The sequence below is a fragment of the Bolinopsis microptera genome, chromosome 9 (assembly GCF_026151205.1).
Source record: "Bolinopsis microptera isolate Bmic1 chromosome 9, MBARI_Bmic_1.0, whole genome shotgun sequence".
NCBI lineage: Eukaryota > Metazoa > Ctenophora > Tentaculata > Lobata > Bolinopsidae > Bolinopsis > Bolinopsis microptera.
Genome location: NC_087080.1, coordinates 7,432,772 through 7,451,748, shown reverse-complemented (window position 1 = coordinate 7,451,748; position 18,977 = coordinate 7,432,772). Strand labels below are relative to the sequence as shown.

Here is an 18,977-nt window from a genome sequence, read left to right as displayed (position 1 = left end):
TTATTCTCCAATCTATACTCTATGGGTTATCTATACTTTATAATACGATTTACCCACAAACAACATTAAACTAACTGCAAACATGGTGTTATCAGTTTTGAATGCTTACCTTTGACATCTTTCACGTTAGTTGCCCCTAAAGGACCATGTCCACTGTATGCTGCGTTAGGGGTGAAGTTGCAAGCAGGTTGAGGAGCAGGTTGGGCAACGGCATAGCCTTGCCCAACAGGAGGGGCTGGAGAACCATAGCCCGGCTGAGGGGCACCATATGGCTGTCCTGGGTGAGGTTGTTGTCCTGGAACTGGAGCCCCATACGGTTGTTGGGGAGGATATCCTCCTGCCTGCTGAGGAGGGTATCCAGGTTGTTGAGGGGGATATCCAGGCTGTGGCTGGGGTTGGTAACCGGCCTGAGGAGGATAACCTGGTTGCTGGGGCGGATATCCTGGTTGCTGGGGCGGATATCCAGGTTGTTGAGGTGGATAGCCAGGTTGTTGGGGTGGATAGCCAGGTTGTTGGGATGGATATCCAGGTTGTTGGGGCGGATAGCCTGGTTGTTGAGGCGGATAGCCAGGTTGTTGTGGTGCAAAGCCGGCTTGAGGAGGATAACCTGGCTGTTGGGGTGGATATCCCATGTTGGGATCACCATATCCTCCTTGAGGATATGGAGGCTGTGCCATTATACCTGATATAATGATAACATGGTTATCAATTAAATGTAAAAGAGAAAATATCCTTAAAATGAGGGTACTTATTAGAAAATCATATTTTCATTGATTTTGATTTTTTGATTTGAAACTTTTACAAAATAGCAAGTATACAAATGTACAGCAATTCGAACAAACATATAAAATGGGCCGAAATGTATAAATGCTAAAAAGCGTGGGTCAGTGAAACAAGTACAGAAGGACAACTTTCAGAACAGAAGTTTTTTGGCCGCCCAAAGTCTCAATAACATCACCTCCACCTAGTGATAAAATTATGAAACGTGAAAAGTGTGAAACAATCAAATAATAATGTATTTATATAATATAATTGTCTCTCAAATACAGATAACTTCCGTAAACTCTTAAAATACCCCTACAAGTACATATTATACTGATCGGTGTCCGAGAAACATGAATTACGTCATCATGGTGCCTTCTTAACACGGCTACAGACCTTCCCGTTACGGATGTAGTGGTCGAGATGAGTCTGTTCAGCCCTCTTCTTCTTCAGGTCAGTTACCACGTTCTTCCTTGCTGCACGCTCTTCACTGGATCTATCAGGACAGATCCATACATCTTTGTGTGCATCAGCCATCCTCAGTCTCCCTGTTTTCATCAGAATCTGATGAACTGCTGTTGAGCTTGGGACGGTGATCTTGACTGGTCGGATAGCCGTGATACCTGGCCTCTTCCAGCCGACTCTAGTCGCTTCAAAATGAGGTTTCTCCCCGATCTCCTCCAATACTGCGGCTACCAGAGCTGGAAGCTGTTCTCCATCCTCTTCTTTCAGTCCAAACACTATCAGATTCTTGCTCCTGTCCTCCTCTGCAGCCACACTCTTCATAACATTCTTCAGAATTTTACTGTTGCAGACCGCGCCATTTGTGCTGTTCTTTTGTACAGCGGCACTGTAGCTCTTAATCCCTGTCTCCACCGTTGTTTGTACTGTCTCTTCAACTGACGTCTTAAACAACTGTAGTTGTTCGTCCTTCTGCACTAGCAACTGGTCCTGCAACCTGACCATCTTTTCCTTGTCTGCTAGTGCTTCCGTCTTGAGGCACTCAACAATTTCCATCATAGCGCTCATCTGACTACTCTGCCGTCGTACGAGGTCTGCTGCTTGCATAACCCATTCTGCCATATACCTTTTATAGATAGACGGAGACATGAGAATTTCTTGGTCCATATCTCCACGAATTTCGAAGTTTTCTAATTTCAGTAGACTTGCCATCGAAGTGAACCATCTATCAGCACAGCCCTCTACATCTTCCTTTTCTTCATAGTTGAAATCCTTGAGTTTCTTCTGAGATCGGGTCAAATGTAGATCATCCTCCGTGGTGTACATTGTATAGTAATGTACAAGTATACACACGCAAAGGCTTACTACGCGGTAGCAGCAAACTGAACTTATCGCAAAGTTACAAAAGATAAGAGAGCTTGATAATTGCAACGTAAGCTACACACACTACACACACTACACACAATTGATACATCTGTGTAAAATTGTTTGCCTTGGGGACAATGTACAGAAGTAAGATTCTGAATAAATCGCATTGTGATCCATTAAGCACACCACCAGCCCTTGATAGTGATGAAATGATAGAAAATATCAACAGCACCCATTTCTATAATGGAATCCCTGGCTTGAATAATTTAGTAGTCCAGCAGCTGAAAAATAATAAGTCAATGGACTTGGTGCAGTGATGCCACCATGGTGGCTTTGATAACTTATAATCGGAAGGGCGATCAGTATCCAGATAGCCCGACATTTGTTCAAGAACAACTGTTTGTGAACAGGTGTTTGTGAACAGGTGTTTGCAAACAGTTGTTCCCGAACAGTTGTACACAAACAGGTGTTCGCGAAAAGTTTTTCCTGAACAGTTGTACACAAGCAGGTGTTCTCAAACAGTTGTACATTATATGCAATATGACTGCATACCAATCATGAAATGTTATTTAACTGAATGGTATTTATGGTATCTTGGATGCAATTATTTACGACTAGCATTGCCATTAATTGCAGCGTAGTAATTTGCTGGATCAAACTATTGATTGGTTGATGGAGAACTGATCTCGTAATGGTGTTTAATCGTTTAATAAGTATAAAACTATTTCAAACAGTATATACATAATGTCACAATGAACCTATATAAAAATGACCCTTCAAAAATTCAATATTTTGAAAATCACCCTTGCGGCTCCAAGTTTAAATCTAAACTGTCTATATCAATGACAAACTTTGTTTCGTTTAATAAGCCTTGACGCCACTGACTGAAATTGGTATGCAATGATGTGAACCAACCGTGCTTGCGATAATGTGAACCCTGCTTGATTTGGCCGGTCATATGATCTGGTAACCATCATGTCATAAGTTGTTCGGGAACACCTATTCGTGTACAATGCAACTGTTTGCGAACACGTGTTTGGCTATTTGGATACTGCCCAAGGGCGCAGGTTCGAACTTACTTTTTCCACCAATTACTTGGTTGGTCCATCACAAAGAAAATATTAGTCCTAGGGGTGACGGGTGAGTTAAGGATGGTTGGGAAATCTCGGATCGATGGGTATTAAATTTCAGGAGCTTAACAATTTTGAGGGTCACGCAGTACGCGTAAACACATGGCTATGTGAAGAATTCATGGCAAGTGAATTAGAATTGCAGGTTTATAACCTACCAAGACGCAGGCCGAGTTGGACTCGTCGACAGTCTTGTAATATTTGAAACAAATATTTTTGATTTTACGAATACCACCCGTTAAAATTAGTAGCGCCGATAATAAAACAATATTGAAACAAAACGATGATTTGGAGGCCAAGATATTTCCAGCCTAGCATAGTTTTAATAAAAACCTGGCAAAAAAATGTGTTGTTTTCTTGAATTTCTTCGAAGGCGCGTTGCTTGTTGCGAAGCAACAAGCAACGATCGATGATGCTACGCAAGAATGCATATATAAGTTTATATATCCCTAACCCTAACCCTAAACAATCGAATTCGAGTCGTGTTTTACTAGCTTGCAGTCACGTAACCAAAATACTTTTATGCCCATACCTCTTTTGACGCGGCCGATTTTACTGGGCGGCACTTTGTATCACGTTGCGACCCCCACTTTATCATTTATCGTCCTGACGATACACGGGAGCCGCGCACTCGTGCGCGGCGGGTCATACAACGTATGACAAGCGGCACTCAGCCTGTCATTCCGCCGCGGAATCTTTATTCATGAACGAACATGATAGCCGGCCTGAGGTCTTCAGGTAAAACTTGTAGGTTTATAACTTACCAGGACGCGCGCCAAGTTGGACTCGTCGACGGTATACGGAAGAAATATTTTACGAGTATCATCCGTTAAGGTAAAACGAATGTTAATTGATATTGAACATTGTTAATGATCTGGCCCGGCGCGCTACTTCGTAGCACTTGCCATCGGGCCAGATTTCGAGAAGAAAGCGGCGCGCGCTACTTCGAAGAAATTTATACGAGTAACAAGTAACATCCGTCAATAATTGATACTGATCGTCTAAATTTCTTCGAAGTAGCGTGCGCCGCTCGCGCTTTTTTCTCGAAATGTACTGTAGGTTTACAACCTACCAGGATGCGCGCCGAGTTGGACTCGTCAACGGTCCAATACACAATATGTGGAACAAATATTTTACGAGTATCACCCGTTAAGAAATGTGCAAATGCTTTAACGAGTGATACTCGTAAATGTTTGTTTCGAGTACAACTCGACGCACGTCCTGGTAAGTTATAAACCTATAACAACAAATGCTTTACTGGGCCGCGCTCAGCGTGTCTTTCCGCCGCGCCGAATCTTTATTATTATGAACATAATAGCCTGAAGTCCCCAGGTAACAAATGCTACGAAGTCAGAAGGTTGATGATTATAAGCTTTTGACTCTACACTCGACTGTCACGTAACTTTTCTTACTGGGCCGCGCTCAGCCTGTCATTCCGCCTATACTAATCTCTATTCGGTTTATATGTTTATGAACATGATAGCCTGAGGTCTCCAGGTAAAACTTAATTCCAACCCGTTCTCTAATGGTCTTTGAACGACTATTCGAAACCCGAACCCTTTAATCTGATCCCAATCCTTAACCAAAGCATCTGCTGAATTATTTTAACCCTAACGAAAAATTAAATTAACTTCCTTAAATTATACGGTCATATTACGTGATCGAGACAGTTTTTCGCCAATATCTCGTCAGGGAAGCATTTTGTCATACCACATAAGCTGTATGACCTTGTCATACGTTGTATGACCCGCCGCGCACGAAGTGCGCGGCTCCCCCTGTATCGTCAGAACAGAGTGAAAACGACCGTGGGGGTCGCAACGTGATACAAGTATGACCCGCCGCGCACGAGTGCGCGGCTCCCCTGTATCGTCAGGACGACCTAGTCAAACGACCGTGGGGGTCACGACGTGATACAAGGAGCATTTTAATGGAATTAGCGTCCGAAAATACATCGATTGAAGGTGGTTTTAAATGTCGGGGGCCGTTTTAGAACAATCTCGAACTCGAAGATCGACTGTAGAGTAATTTAGCACGCTCGAAGTCAGAAGTAGCGCGCCGGGTAGGGCTAGTCCTTAACAATTGACAAGATACTAAGATTATTACTTTCACACCCTCAGGAACCGTATAATTCTCCGTTTTAAACTACAGGTTATACTGTTTAGTTAATTCATGTTTCATCATGTATAATGGGAAGTTTGTACTTGTAGGTGAAATTTCATTTTATCAAATTCAATATCATCTATATTTTTATATAATTATAATTGTTTTACCATTTACCACATAGTCATACCATTAACTTTTCAATATTTTTAAAAATAAAACAAAGATATTAATCATTAATAAAATTAATCGTTGTTTCACCAATTATTCTTCAATCATTTTTTAATAAAAGCTTACAACACCAAAACGTAATATAATACGAATAGCGCTATTTTCATTGAAACACTGGCGAGTGAATTAGTAGCGCCGGCAAGTAGGAGTAGGACGTATAATTTTGAGGAGCACGAAACGCGAGATGCTTATAAATTGTATAGTATGCCATATTTATCTAGATGTGCACCAATCTATGTTAGAAAGTTCAATGTATAATCCATTATTATATATTAATCGATTCTTATTTAATCCGTTAATATTATTTTAAATTTCGTCTATCGGAATTGTCCTTCTTTCGTCTTCTTTCTTAGTTTCTCGTTCATTAGCTGGTTACTTAATCTTTATACAGACGCTCTTGTCTTTGGAACTCTGAAATGTATGGTTACATACCAACATCGTATTATGTCACATTGAAAAAACAGTAAAGTTAATGTTTCGACCCATATTCTATAATATCAACGATGGCCTTTATATTTATTTCCCAATCTGAGCAACTGGGACTTTTAACTAAAATACAACATAAAGGTCTCAAGTCCAGACGCGATCATTTCATTTTAATTTCAATAACCCTGTCTAATCATTGACTACTGATTAAGGAGGCCTACATGAAACAAGAATTTCGCCGCGGTTACACCACGCACGATTAATTTTCCCTGCTTAAACCGTTAATATTTGCAACGAAAAGTTAATTTTAACGATTAATAAAAATTAGATATTGGATTATTTTGTTGTTAAAAAGTTGCAATATTTTCATCGTAATTTGTTATTGCGCGCGTGCAGGATTGCGTGTAATCGAATATTTAGTACGCCGCGCACAAATTTTGGGCTAATTTGATTTGAACGGCATCGTTTGACAATTGAAATTCGCGTTGGATAATGCAATTAACTAACACATGCTGAGCGTCGCGCGCAGCATAACAGACCCTTCCTATACTCATAATTACAGGTACTCTAGTAGCAGGGAGGAATTGAGTGTGCACTTCGATGTACAGAGTTTTTTGCTGCTGAATCGGGTTAAATAGGCCATTGATAACTCAAATCACCGAGGGGCAAATATTGTCTCGCTAGTCCCAACCCTGTGGAGCCACGCCCATATTTCATATTAGGCGCTTATTTGGGAAATTCCTATCTCAGCTTCTGAAGTGCTTAGAGACTTGAAATTGGGCTTAAAATGACCGCAATACACATGTTTATATTAGCACTATGAAGGTATTAAAGCTCTCAGGGACTTACTTTTTGAGAAAAATGAAAAAAACTAAATTTTCACTGAGGCGCGATGAAAATTCACGAAATTGAGTATAATATAATATTGTGAAAAATAACAATTGTGCTGACAGGAGAGCAATTAAACATAAATAAACGCTTACAATCTTCAGGGGCAGTACAGGTTTAAAATCCTCTATTTTTGCTGTATAGGGTGTATAATATTTCACCGTCAAACATAAATTCTTGATTGTAACTCTAATTTTCGAGTTATCTTTCACGACTTTTGAGATAAACCTACGTAACTGGATACTACGCCTCTGCAATCCTTAACATTCCCCACTTCTCAACAGTACTAGACATACTTCAACACTGTCAACAGTTGTTAACAGTCCTTTTACAGTTGTTTTGAAACGTGTACCAATTTCGCCTACTTCTTGGTTCAGCAGTGAAACCTTGTCGTGAATATGAATCCTTGGTTTGTTGTCATTCCAGTTGTTACTCTTTGGGGTCTTTGTGTGATACTTGGTAAGTTTCAGACGTTACTTTAGCGATTATATTGTTGCTTGAAGTTAGTTCCTATAATCATCAGTGTATTTATTGATAAGTTATTGCTATCTACGCAGTTTGTATAATAAAGCAATATCGAAGAGCTAAGAGCATCGACTTTCAGGTTGTTTTGTGTTGATATTGTGGCCACGCAAACAGTGGCTTTTGAGAAGGCAGAGTGCTAGGAGGGTGACATATCATCGTGTGTCAATCAATGCTTTAGATGGTGTAAGTTTGATGGTCGACTCAGTTATTTCGAATTTCCTTAAATATTAAGTTCTGTATTGCACTTACTATGAATATCTCTTTCGTGAATATGATATTTTTGTATTTAATTACTTCGTGATGATGGGTCTAATAAATTTAGGACCTAGAGATTAGTATATCAGAAGATGCTGTTCCCAGAGTGTCTTCTCCACCTCCTGTTGACGATGAAATTCCAGGACCATCAGGAATAAATGTAGGTTAAAACAGTCTTCATTAATTACCTAATCAGTTGAGTAGGCTAACCATTTCAAAAATTCTATTCTGAAATTAATTAAATCACTATGACGTAGCTTTTAGACTCCTATAATTTACTCATTCGTGCTATTCGGATTTTGTAACGAAAAATGTGTCCTTCAATGTCATTATTTTTTAGATTAGTGAAACGGGTCCTGAATCCAAATTCAAAGGAATAAGCCTCTTAAAAGAAAGAGCAAAACTTGCAGAAGGCACGAATGCAAACCGAGTATGTGTTTTATGTGAAAAAGAAGAAAAATATCCAGAGCGTGATTTACGAGGTAAAATAAATTTACTAAATTCTTACAGTAAAATTATAGTAAAGATAGTTACATTTTAGTTAAATACGAATCGAATCACGTTTAATTGATCTATGTTTGTTACTAACAGAGTAACTTAAAAGTAGTATTGAGCTTAACTACTGTTTTAAAACGTGACGATACTTAATTCTACAGGAGATGACGATAAACGAAAGCTAGTATACGAAGCTGCCATAAAAATGGGAGATAGTAAAGTTCTAAACAACATTGCTAAATGTCCTGACACTTTTCGCTTCCACAACCAGTCTAAGTCCAATAAAATGAAAAGTCCAAAGCAGTGTTTTAAGAATTATATGAGAACAACCAAACGATTTAAACCAAAATCAACACCGAAAGATCAATCTCCAGAAGAAGAAGGAAGTTCCTGTGAAACTACAAAGAGAAAACGTGAAAGCACCAGATCTAGATCAGCAAGCGGAGAGATACCTGACCAACTGAGTAAAAGATCAAAAGCAACAAAATGTTCCATCTGCCAAAAGCATCAAGCAGGATCATGGCCAAATCAAACCTCACATCTATACAGAGTTTCTGAGATGAAAATGGGAACCACACGGGCTTCAAAATTTTTGAGTGCAATGGCCTTTAACGAAGATCATCTCTACAGGCAATATATTTATTGCCAATCCATAGGTGACATCCTTGCAGCTGACATTTACTATCACAGTGCATGCATGTGCTCATACCTGCTTTCTTATGAGAGACAGGTTGAAAAACTTATGAACAATTTTCTTAGAGAAAGTGAAGAGAATATTCACGACGACGGATTGAAGGAGGTATTCGAAAAGCTTGATTTCCAAACTCAAGCTTACAAGCTGACTGATATCACAGACAGTATAAACAATGTTCTAGATCTTAATTTCAATAATCGAGCTACAAAATTCAATCTAATTAAATACTTTGGAGATGATATATCATTTTCCTATCCTAAAGACAGATCTGTGTCTCAGATAGTGTTCAAGTCATCAGTTCCAGTATCTGGAATTATTGAACATAACCTTAGAGATCGTGATGCAATTACGGAATGTGCAAAAATCTTGTCAGCTGAGATCAGTTCATACAAGTTTGAATTGGAGGACAGTCTGTGCTTGCCTAGTGATCTAGCTATATCTTTAGAGCGATTCAAAGATGCAAGACCGCCTCAATGGTTTAAGTTTATCTCAAAACTTTTCTCTGGCAGAAAAGTGACGCAGGGAGATTCGTGGTTTCTGAAATTTGATGCATCATTTCAGTTCTTTTCTTGTTGGATCTCTGGTCTTAAGACACCGATGCATTGTGGCATAACACAAGCTGTTCACTGTCTGACTAAGTCAAGAGAACTTATTGATATCATCAACAGGTTCGGCTTTGGAACAGGCTACGATTCAATGAAGAGAGACGATATTGAAATGGCTCAGACAGATATCGATACTGCGGGGAAGGATCGATGCCCAGTCAATAATTCCATAAAACGTGGAATTCCAATCCAAGGAGCTGTGGATAATTTCAACCACAGAGAAAGAACTGATAGAGGAGGAGATGTCAGCAACGACACCGTTCTTGTCATATGGCAGAATGCAAATGGAAAAGATGAAGATATGGAACCAAGGACTATGAGTAAGCGTGACACGACCAAATACGCTGTGGACAGAAAGCGGAGTTTGCAGCACACATTACCTTGCCAGCAGCTAATGACGTCGCAGCTTGCCAAAAATTCAGGAGAAATAAACGAGGAGTTCTCGCCAATAACTGATCACATACACAAGTACTCAATGTTGACTGAAGTGAACGACGATTTCTTTGCATGGTTTGTTTCCAGACTCAAAGGTGCAAATGATATTCCCAATTTTACTGCTTTGCTCAGTAAACTAACATCTAGGGAAGTTAGGATGATGACAGCGAAATCATTTATCCCGATACTGCCATATCCCGCAACCTTAATGGACAGCATCTACACTTCTATGATGAATTTCAAAGATGTGCTGCATCAGAGAGGCGAAACTTCTGGAGCACTATGGTGTGATGAAGGGGTGTACTGTCTCGCAAAAGACATACAACTACTAAAACCGGAAGTTTTCGGGTCAATATTTTTAGGTCTTGGCCCGTTCCATTGGAGTAAGATAATCATGGGTGCAATCGGAAAGTGGCTAATTCCCTCAGGAATTGGAGAAGCCCTAAAAAAGTGTGGAGTCTTTGCAGCTGATGTTGCACTGTCAAGTGTTCTGAAAGGAGGTGATTACATCAAAGCAAAAGACGGCATTAATATGATTGCGGAGTCTATTTTACGCCTCCAATATGAAGCTTTTCTCGAAAGCGATGAATTTATTTTATGCAAGGAGGAAATTAATCTTGACGATATAGAGTTTGACATTGAACAAGTATTAAAAAAAGTCTATGATAACTCTGACGAAAACGACTTTGAAAGCTGTTGGGAAAGTTACAAGGTTTCATTGGACAGACTACACAAGGCATTTCTTCAGTTTAAAGGATCTAATAGCGGAAATGAAAACTTTCTCTACTGGGAAATTTTTCTGAGAGACATGTTCCCATGTGCAAGAGACTTTGAGGTATCCGTCCGGACTGGAAACTGGGAGCTGTTTCTGTCTGCAGTGGAAAGGAGCTTAGGAATCTTCTTTGGCACAGGAAAGCCAAATTACAGTAGATATGGAGCCCTCTTTTATCAAGATTGTTTGGATATACAGAGAAAATTCCCAGCCCTACACAAGCACTTCAAAGACGGGAACTTTGTCTGTTACTTATCAGAGCGCAAAGGAAGTGCAATAGGATTTGACCAGGCCCTTGAAAAGGCATACAATTTCACGGCTAAGGCATCTGGTGGTATCATTGGATCAACTCGTCAGAAAGAAACAGTGGCTCTCTGGAATATCATCAAACATCACAAAGACTTGTTCGTCTCTTTCCTGAAAGAAACAGCAAGCATTGGTGAACACCAGGGAGAGCTGAACAATCTCCACCACGAGTTCAATCCAAAGTCAGCAGAGAAGGGTAAGTCCCGAGCAGATAAACTGGTTGCTTACATCAAAACTGTTGGCAATCCGTTTAAAGTTGATAGCCCTGATCAGCTGATTAATCTGACAAGTCGTGAAGTCGTGGCAAATCGAGAATACCTACTAGACTGTGTCGAATTTGGACGAGCAAACTATGGCGAATTCGTCCAAGACCGTTTATTTGATAAAAGCAAGAGCTTGCATGCCTCCATAAGCTTCAAGTATCAGTCTTCTTATATGTCCATTGAATCCAATGTAATGGCTAAAGAGAAGAAGGTTAAGGTGCTCACAGACGACCAACTAAATACATCTGCAGTGAACTTTATCGAGTATGCAGCATCCAGGGGATGGGGATTGGAGGAACTGATCATTTATCCTTTAACTTCACGTCCAGTTTATCTACTAAAGAAAGATTCACTGAAGCAAAAGAAAGCCCCCAAATCAGATCTTGCCAAACAATTGTTACAATTACTTGACAAGGAATCGATTGTGGTTAACGAGACCAATCAGTTACCTCATGTAAAAACGACAGCAGTTGTAATTGATTTTATGGCGATTATCAGGAAATGGACATCAGTCAAGTTAACAGGTGTCAAAACCTTCGGCTCGTTCTGTGAGAAAATTCTGAATAACGTGACTTCATATGGGCAGCAAAGTGAGCAGATACATCTTATTCTAGAAAACTATAAAGACATGTCTATCAAAGGAGCAGCACGAGTAACCAGGGCAACCAAAGACGGTAATTTGAATGTAGGTGCTGTTTGTGAGGTGGTGTCCGAGGAACAGTCCTTACCATCTCCTTTGGATGATTTCTTTGACAGACAGTCCAACAAAATCAGTTATCAGAACTTTTTTGTAGAATATTGCTCTTCTCACTACACATCAGAAAAGCCACTATACTTGGCAGGAGGCATAAAATCGGACCCAGATAAATGCACAGTGATTTCAGATGGTGTTATAAATGAAGCGATAGAATTTAGGGCATCTCACGAAGAGGCTGATGATCGTATTATGTTTTCGATCAGTAAGATTCATGCTTTGTCAACAGAAAGTTGCTGTGTCTCTGTTGTGTCACCTGACACAGACATTTTCGTAAACCTTCTTTACTATCTCCAAAGTGCATGGCATGGTCTTAATCTTTACTTGCTCAGAAAGGGTGATTTTAAAGTAAAGACAATACAGCAAAAAGAATTATATCCTTTACACTTGCTACTGAGCAAAGTCGATTCTAGTCTAGTGAGAAGCCTGCCAGCAGGACACGCATTGACAGGTTGTGACACTGTCTCAAAAGTTGGCACAAAGTTGGCTTTGTTGAAAGCTCTTAAGCAGTACAGCCATTTCATTACGGATTTTGGATTGGATGTACTTGACGAGGACATGTTTGAAAAGGCAGAACAATTTTTAGTGAAAGTTGTAGCTAACAAGGCATTCATGAACTGTGCAACTTTTGACGAACTTAGACTAAGAATGCGGCAGCAAACAAGAAACGTAAGGTTTGTGGATCTTCCATGCTCGTCTAATGAAATAAGGCAGCATATTCGAAGGGCATACTTCCAAGCAAGGTTGTGGCTCGAAGCTGCAACAGGGGATGCATCTAAAATCCTTGATGTTACAGAATACGGATACGACATCAACTTATCTCCCACTTGGTTTGTGCCTCCACAAAGACCAATTGATATACCTGAACCATGTAAATGTAAATCCTGTGTCAGGATCACCTGCCCATGCAGACAGAAACAATATGCATGCTCTAATTATTGCAAATGTGGTGAAATGTGCAAAAACCCAATCAATAATGTGGAATAGGAGATTGAACTTATTTTGAGTTATATGGGCAGATATTGTAATGTCTCTTTGTAAAAGTTCCTAAAAGATGTGTGTGTTTCAGTTAATCAGTTATTTTCATTTGTAAGCTTTTGTTAATGTTGTTGCTCTTCTGGCAGATTAAATCAGCACATTGGTTTCTTTTCACAATATTATGTACTCAACTTTATGAATTTTAGTAGCTTAAAGCATGTCATCCTCATCGCGCCCCAGTGAAAATTAGTTTTTTTCATTTTTCTCAAAAAGTAAGTCCCTGAGAGCTTTAATACCTTCATAGTGCTAATATAAACATGTGTATTGCGGTCATTTTAAGCCCAATTTCAAGTCTCTAAGCACTTCAGAAGCTGAGATAGGAATTTCCCAAATAAGCGCCTAATATGAAATATGGGCGTGGCTCCACAGGGTTGGGACTAGCGAGACAATATTTGCCCCTCGGTGATTTGAGTTATCAATGGCCTATTTAACCCGATTCAGCAGCAAAAAACTCTGTACATCGAAGTGCACACTCAATTCCTCCCTGCTACTAGAGTAAGGGGAGTGGTCTATATTGCGAAGGAGCAGACTTTTGTCATCATCGCAGGTCCATCGGGATAGCTCATATATCCAAACCCGATTACTTATTCCCTACGATCTTTTTGCCTTCGGCAAGAGCAGGGAAAAAATTAAGCTATAGCTACAAACTACAGTGAACTTTCTTAAACCTTAAACACCAGTTTAGGGCTGTTTAAAATCTCATATTTTCATTAGTCAGGCTACAGGTTATAATTTGATCCAGGGCTAGCAGATCCAGGCAACATTGAAGTTTTACTGTATTACATAAACAAAATGTACATGATTATTATTGATTAGATGTGATTACAATTTTAATTGTACTGACCTGAATAAAACCAATGTCACATTCGCACTCGTGGTTAGCATTGCATGTTCCGTTCGTACAATCCCCGGAGTGTCCACAAACTGGAAGTGAGAAACATGGAGCTAACTAACTACCTAACTAACTAACTAACTAACTAACTAACTAACTAACTAACTAACTAACTAACTTAATAAGTTGGTAACTAATCGAGTAGGCGCAGTTTATATCTCCGCCGAAAGCACACTCCCAAAATTGCGCGCATTGCTGTAACTTCTTTCAAACTTCATGAGTCGAGATAAATGATTGTGCAATGTATTCAGAGTTAATATATGCACTTATACAAATCACTTGGAATAATTTTGAAAGAGAATAACAAGCTTAAAAACTCTACTGACGTATTTCTCCATAAAAAGCACAATAGCGTGAGAAGCTTTTGTCGAGGTGCCTCGAAAGTGATCTTAAACGATTCCACGTTCAATTTCGGTCGCAGAATGCTAACTTAGTGCTAACTAAGTTATAGACATATTTCATACGTATCAAATTGGATGTGCTTTAGGCGGAGATATAACCTGCACCAATCGACGAGTAAATTTATCTGAAGATCACCATTTATAAAACCACCACTTTTGTTCCATTAAAACGTTTTATATAAAAATATATATATATATGTAAATTGTTTAATGGTTGGACTGATATTCTAATAATTGAAAAACAGATTTAGTACTTACCAACGCACGGTCGGAGAACAGAGCCAAAATGTCCGTCAGATTTGCAAGTCAAAACTTGCTCAGTACCATCTTTCGTTCCGAGGACATGATGTCCCGAATTACATTTAACCGCAACAACAGCATCAACATCATACGGTCCAACAGGATCAGCCTTTTGGTTGGCCAGTACCAGATCATCGCACTGGGTTATAGCACACAATCTAGGGTCTCTCAGAGACTTTTCGTAGCCCTCGTAACAAATGCACACTCCATCCACACAGGAGCCGTAATTGCAGCTCGCTATGCTATCAATACATTCTGAGAGGGAGATTTCGTATCAGATTCCATAGATACGGTAATAATGTGCTATCAGAACTGTTGATTTTAATTTAGGTGCTGTCAGAATTTAGAATGCATCAATTTATATAAAATCGAGCAAAATATGTCACTCTTATTCTCAGTATTTTGTACTGTTATAACGCGTTTTTTAATATGCATGATCTACGTACCAATACATCCAGTTACAATAGTCTCAAAGCCCAATCCAAAAGTGAGCCACTCTCCCGACGGCCCACATCTGACAACCGCGCTATTATCTGTCTCAGATATGGCCGAAGAAACAAAAAAATTATCAAAACAGTAAATCGTTGCCACATGTCCAGCATCGTACTCAAATGACCATGGTGCCATGTGCTCCACATTTACTGCAGCGTCCAGAAAGCTGCAGCTTCTAGCTGAGGATGTCAAAGTTGTTAGAATCTATGTGAAAGTACAAAGTAATGAGCTTAGAGCTTTAGCAGGTTCGCCTCAATTCACGGCTCCGATCACAATGCTGGTAAGCACGACCGGAAAAGAAAAGAAAAGAAAGTCCATTTTCAGGCCTTAGTATCCTAGTTAAATACCAAAGATGATATGACTCACCAGAATGGACCAAAAGAAGTGCTAAAAGTATCATGCTGTTGAACGAAATAAGTCTAGAGTACTTATTCAAAACCCCTGATTATTGAGAAGTTTGGAAATAAACAATTAAATTGAAGGCTAAAAACTTTGGCCAGTTTTGAAGGCAAAATTACACACGTGCCCACTAACTGAAAATTACGCTTTGTTTAAAAAACTCCCTTAAATTTAAGACCAGTCATGAACACAGAGGACGAGAATTCTCAATAGTAGGACACTGGAGGATTGTAAAACAATAAGGTTTCCTCTCCACCTGTTCAGACGGTAATCTCGAGAACAATTGTAAGCACCAAGAGACTGATCAGCCTTGGTCGTACTAAGGACGTTAATCTGAAGCACATGCTCTGTTGTCCCTACACTACTACGTCTGTTGGCGTCATTGGGCTTTTAGCTCCTTCTCAACAACTGGAATTTAGATTATTATTTTCAAACAACTAGAAAGAGAGCAGTGCATCTGACTATCTATTAAGGCGAAAAGTGTCTGTGAAGGTGTCAGGGGGGGGGGGGGCGGGCGGGGGAGGAGGGAGGGCGGGTGTTGGACTCAGCGGACTATTCCAGAGTCCCGACACAGAGTTGGGGGGGGGGGGCAACTGTATTAAAGTGTATAGGTGTATTTTGGCCATTTGACCCCGGGGATGCACTTTAATACACTTTAATACACCTGGGTTCAGAATTTTCGCCATGCTCCACATTGTGTGATAGTAGATGGCGTTCGTTTCTTAGTAAACTGAAGGTGGACTATTTTATAACAGACCTGTATATAATCAAGGAGTGTGATGTAATTATAAGGGGAAACTGAGATGTGTCGAAAAGGTGCTAAATAACTGCTTGATATGTTGATTGAGTTTGCCCCCTTTCCTCTTTAGCCAATCCCGGTGAGCATACTATTCACGTGATCAATTCTGTCAAATGATTGCAAAATGCAAATACTCCATTTGCTAGCATGATTTGGTTTGTAATTTCACAATGGTCACTGTTTAGATTTGTTTCACTTGCAATTTCACGTATTTATCTTCACCGCTTGATACATTTATTGCAGGCTAATGCTCCTACCCTTTTTAACTGCGGCAATGAAATCCAAGCCGAAGGCCGGGTTACACTAGTTATTAAATAAAGAAGCTGACCATGTATGAAAATTGTAATATTCAATTAAATTCAATTGTTAGCTAGCAGGATGCCCAGGATGTCATCAAGATACAATCCTTATGAGTGTACGAAGTGACGATGTAATAGCTGCGGCACGATAAACAACGGCAGGGGCATTGTAAATTGCACCAAATGCAAGGCTGATAAGAAGAGCGGATCGTCCCTGCATACGTTCCGTGGAGATTGGACGTGCAAAAGTTGTCGGGAAAATAACTTCGCGAGGAGAACAAAATGTTACAAATGCTCATCCAGGAGGTAAAGCCCAATAAAAGATAAACTACGGTCGACATTGCAAATATTCATCACGAAATTAGCTTCCTATCTAAAGCCTCAGCAATGTATTATCAAAGGGATTATTTGTTGGGTTATTAGCAATATCCTAAAAATTCGTTTCTTGTACTTGTAGCTGATATCTCTGATATCTCTACTATATTTTAAACTAGACGAAATTTCCCCGGCAACGGGGACATAGAAGAAAAAACACCGAAAATCGACCTCAAAATGACCCTCTGGTGAAGCCAAACCCAGCTCGCAAATGGAGTTGAAACCTCGCCATTTTTAGCAGGGTTGTAGAAAAAGGATAGGAATAGGCTATAGCATTCTTAGAATTTTGATTTAGGCTTTAGATTTTTTATAATTAACGTCGGAAGTGAGGTTAAATAATCGTTAGAATAATGGCGTTATTTTAGCAAAGGTTTACTGCGCTGTTGCGTAGCAACGATAAAAATGCACGTGCGCGAGCAAGAACATATTAACAACGCTCGTTGTTATGCTGTATGCTACGTCATAATTTCAAAACTAGCTCACATTTACGCTCACGCTATGACTTCTTATAACTTTGTTTGTGATTGCAATATTTTGATGCAGTAAAAAGTATCCATACTTTTTTTTTTCTATAGAAAAGTTCTGCTACAGGGACGGCCTAAGAACAGTTGTTATAGTAGACAACAGCTGGATTGTCCCTTATTCTCCGTTTCTCTCACGACAGATGAACTGTCACATTAACGTTGAAATTTGCAGTTCAGTCAACTCAATCAAATATATTCTAAAATATACGTATAAAGGAACTGACAGGGCTGCATATAATCTACAAAGTCCGGGTTTGGATGAAATATCCGAATATGAGAATCATAGGTACAAGGTATGTTTACTGTTCTTCGTTGAGTAATTTTCATTTAATTGATCTGGATCTTACACCATTATATGTAAAATTGCTATGATCTTTATAATTTCTAATTTTTAGGTATTTGGGGGCTAATGAAGCCACTATGGTCATACTTGGTATGGAACGAAACGGTCACCGGCCAACAGTCGTTACATTAGACATACACCTCGAGGGGGAACACCAATTCACATTCAATCCAGAGACTACTACATCCCAGTCCATGGAGAACAGTAACCCACCCCCTTCGAAACTTGTGGCATTCTTTAATCTCTGCTCAGAGGACTTATTGGCTTCTACTTTAAAATATCACGAAGTCCCCGAGTTTTACACCTGGGGAAAAGGAGTGGAAGCGTCGTCAGATTGGTGGAAGGAAGATGTATCAGACCGACGATTCTGTAGTAGTCCACTCAAATACTATTGGTAGACTTTACTCGATGTCACCAAAAATTGGTGATCTTTACTACCTCAGACTGTTGTTGGTTCATCAGCCAGGCCCAACGTCATTCGCTCACCTCAAGACAGTTGACGGTGAGCTACTGTCAACCTTCAAAGAGGCTTGCAGAAGACACGGCTTATTGGACAACGATGACCACATTTTTGATGCGATGAACGAGATTAGTGCTACATTGTCTGCTCTAAAACTTAGACAATTTTTTGTTACGGTCATCTGCGCATGCGAACCGTCTGACCCCCTATCTCTGTGGGAAACATTCGCGGATAATCTCTGCGAGGATTTCATAATGGAAAGGCGGCAAGAAGTCGGCAATTTCACATTAGGAAACACTGACAGTATTCGACAACATATACTACAATTGCTGGAAACAGATATTTTGTCATGTGGAGGCCGTTCACTTACATCGTTTGGCATCGTTTTATTAAATGCTGATGAAATCCGTCAACAGAGCAGTAACTTTGTCAGCAGAGAGTTAAATAACATAGATATTGACTTAGAGCGACAAAATTCAGGACGAAGAATATCTCAGTTAAATGAAGAACAAAGAAGAGCCTTCGATGTAATAGAAGGTATGTGCTCAGGAAATTATCATACTACAACACTTTTTTTAGGAGCAAGCCCGGGGACAGGAAAAAGCTTCCTCCTAAATACAGTGATAGTCCATCATCGGTCACAGGGCCACATAGTATTAGCAACTGCATCTACTGCTAATGCGTC

The 18,977-nt window shown here is 39.8% G+C and overlaps 2 protein-coding genes across 4 annotated transcripts in view; both read right to left on the bottom strand.

The window, feature by feature from the left end:
- Positions 1-687, bottom strand: part of LOC134821209 (copine-7-like) — a 44,769-nt gene extending 44,082 nt beyond the window's left edge. For all 3 annotated transcript variants that reach the window (XM_063831899.1, XM_063831900.1, XM_063831901.1), the window contains exon 1: positions 110-687. In XM_063831899.1, the coding sequence (XP_063687969.1) occupies positions 110-677 (568 nt within the window). In that variant the 5' untranslated portion in view covers positions 678-687. The remainder of the gene's footprint in view (positions 1-109) is intronic.
- Positions 688-5,558: 4,871 nt separating this feature from the next.
- On the bottom strand, positions 5,559-15,880 carry LOC134820957 (uncharacterized). The gene is made up of 5 exons (XM_063831627.1): positions 15,460-15,880; positions 15,048-15,272; positions 14,560-14,856; positions 13,853-13,932; positions 5,559-5,963 (listed from the first exon to the last, which is right to left on the bottom strand). The coding sequence occupies exons 1-5, from the start codon at positions 15,491-15,493 to the stop codon at positions 5,925-5,927; spliced, it is 675 nt and encodes a 224-aa protein (XP_063687697.1). The 5' UTR covers positions 15,494-15,880; the 3' UTR covers positions 5,559-5,924.
- Between the last annotated feature and the right edge of the window lie 3,097 nt (positions 15,881-18,977).

Excerpts from the sequence above, each read along its gene's own strand:
- LOC134820957 (XM_063831627.1), bottom strand. The coding sequence starts at position 15,493 with ATGATACTTTTAGCACTTCTTTTGGTCCATTCTG. Across the intron at positions 13,933-14,559 it reads TGTTCTCCGACCGTGCGTTG|TTTGTGGACACTCCGGGGAT; the intron begins GTAAGTACTAAA and ends TCTCACTTCCAG. Across the intron at positions 5,964-13,852 it reads GTGACATTGGTTTTATTCAG|AGTTCCAAAGACAAGAGCGT; the intron begins GTCAGTACAATT and ends CATACATTTCAG.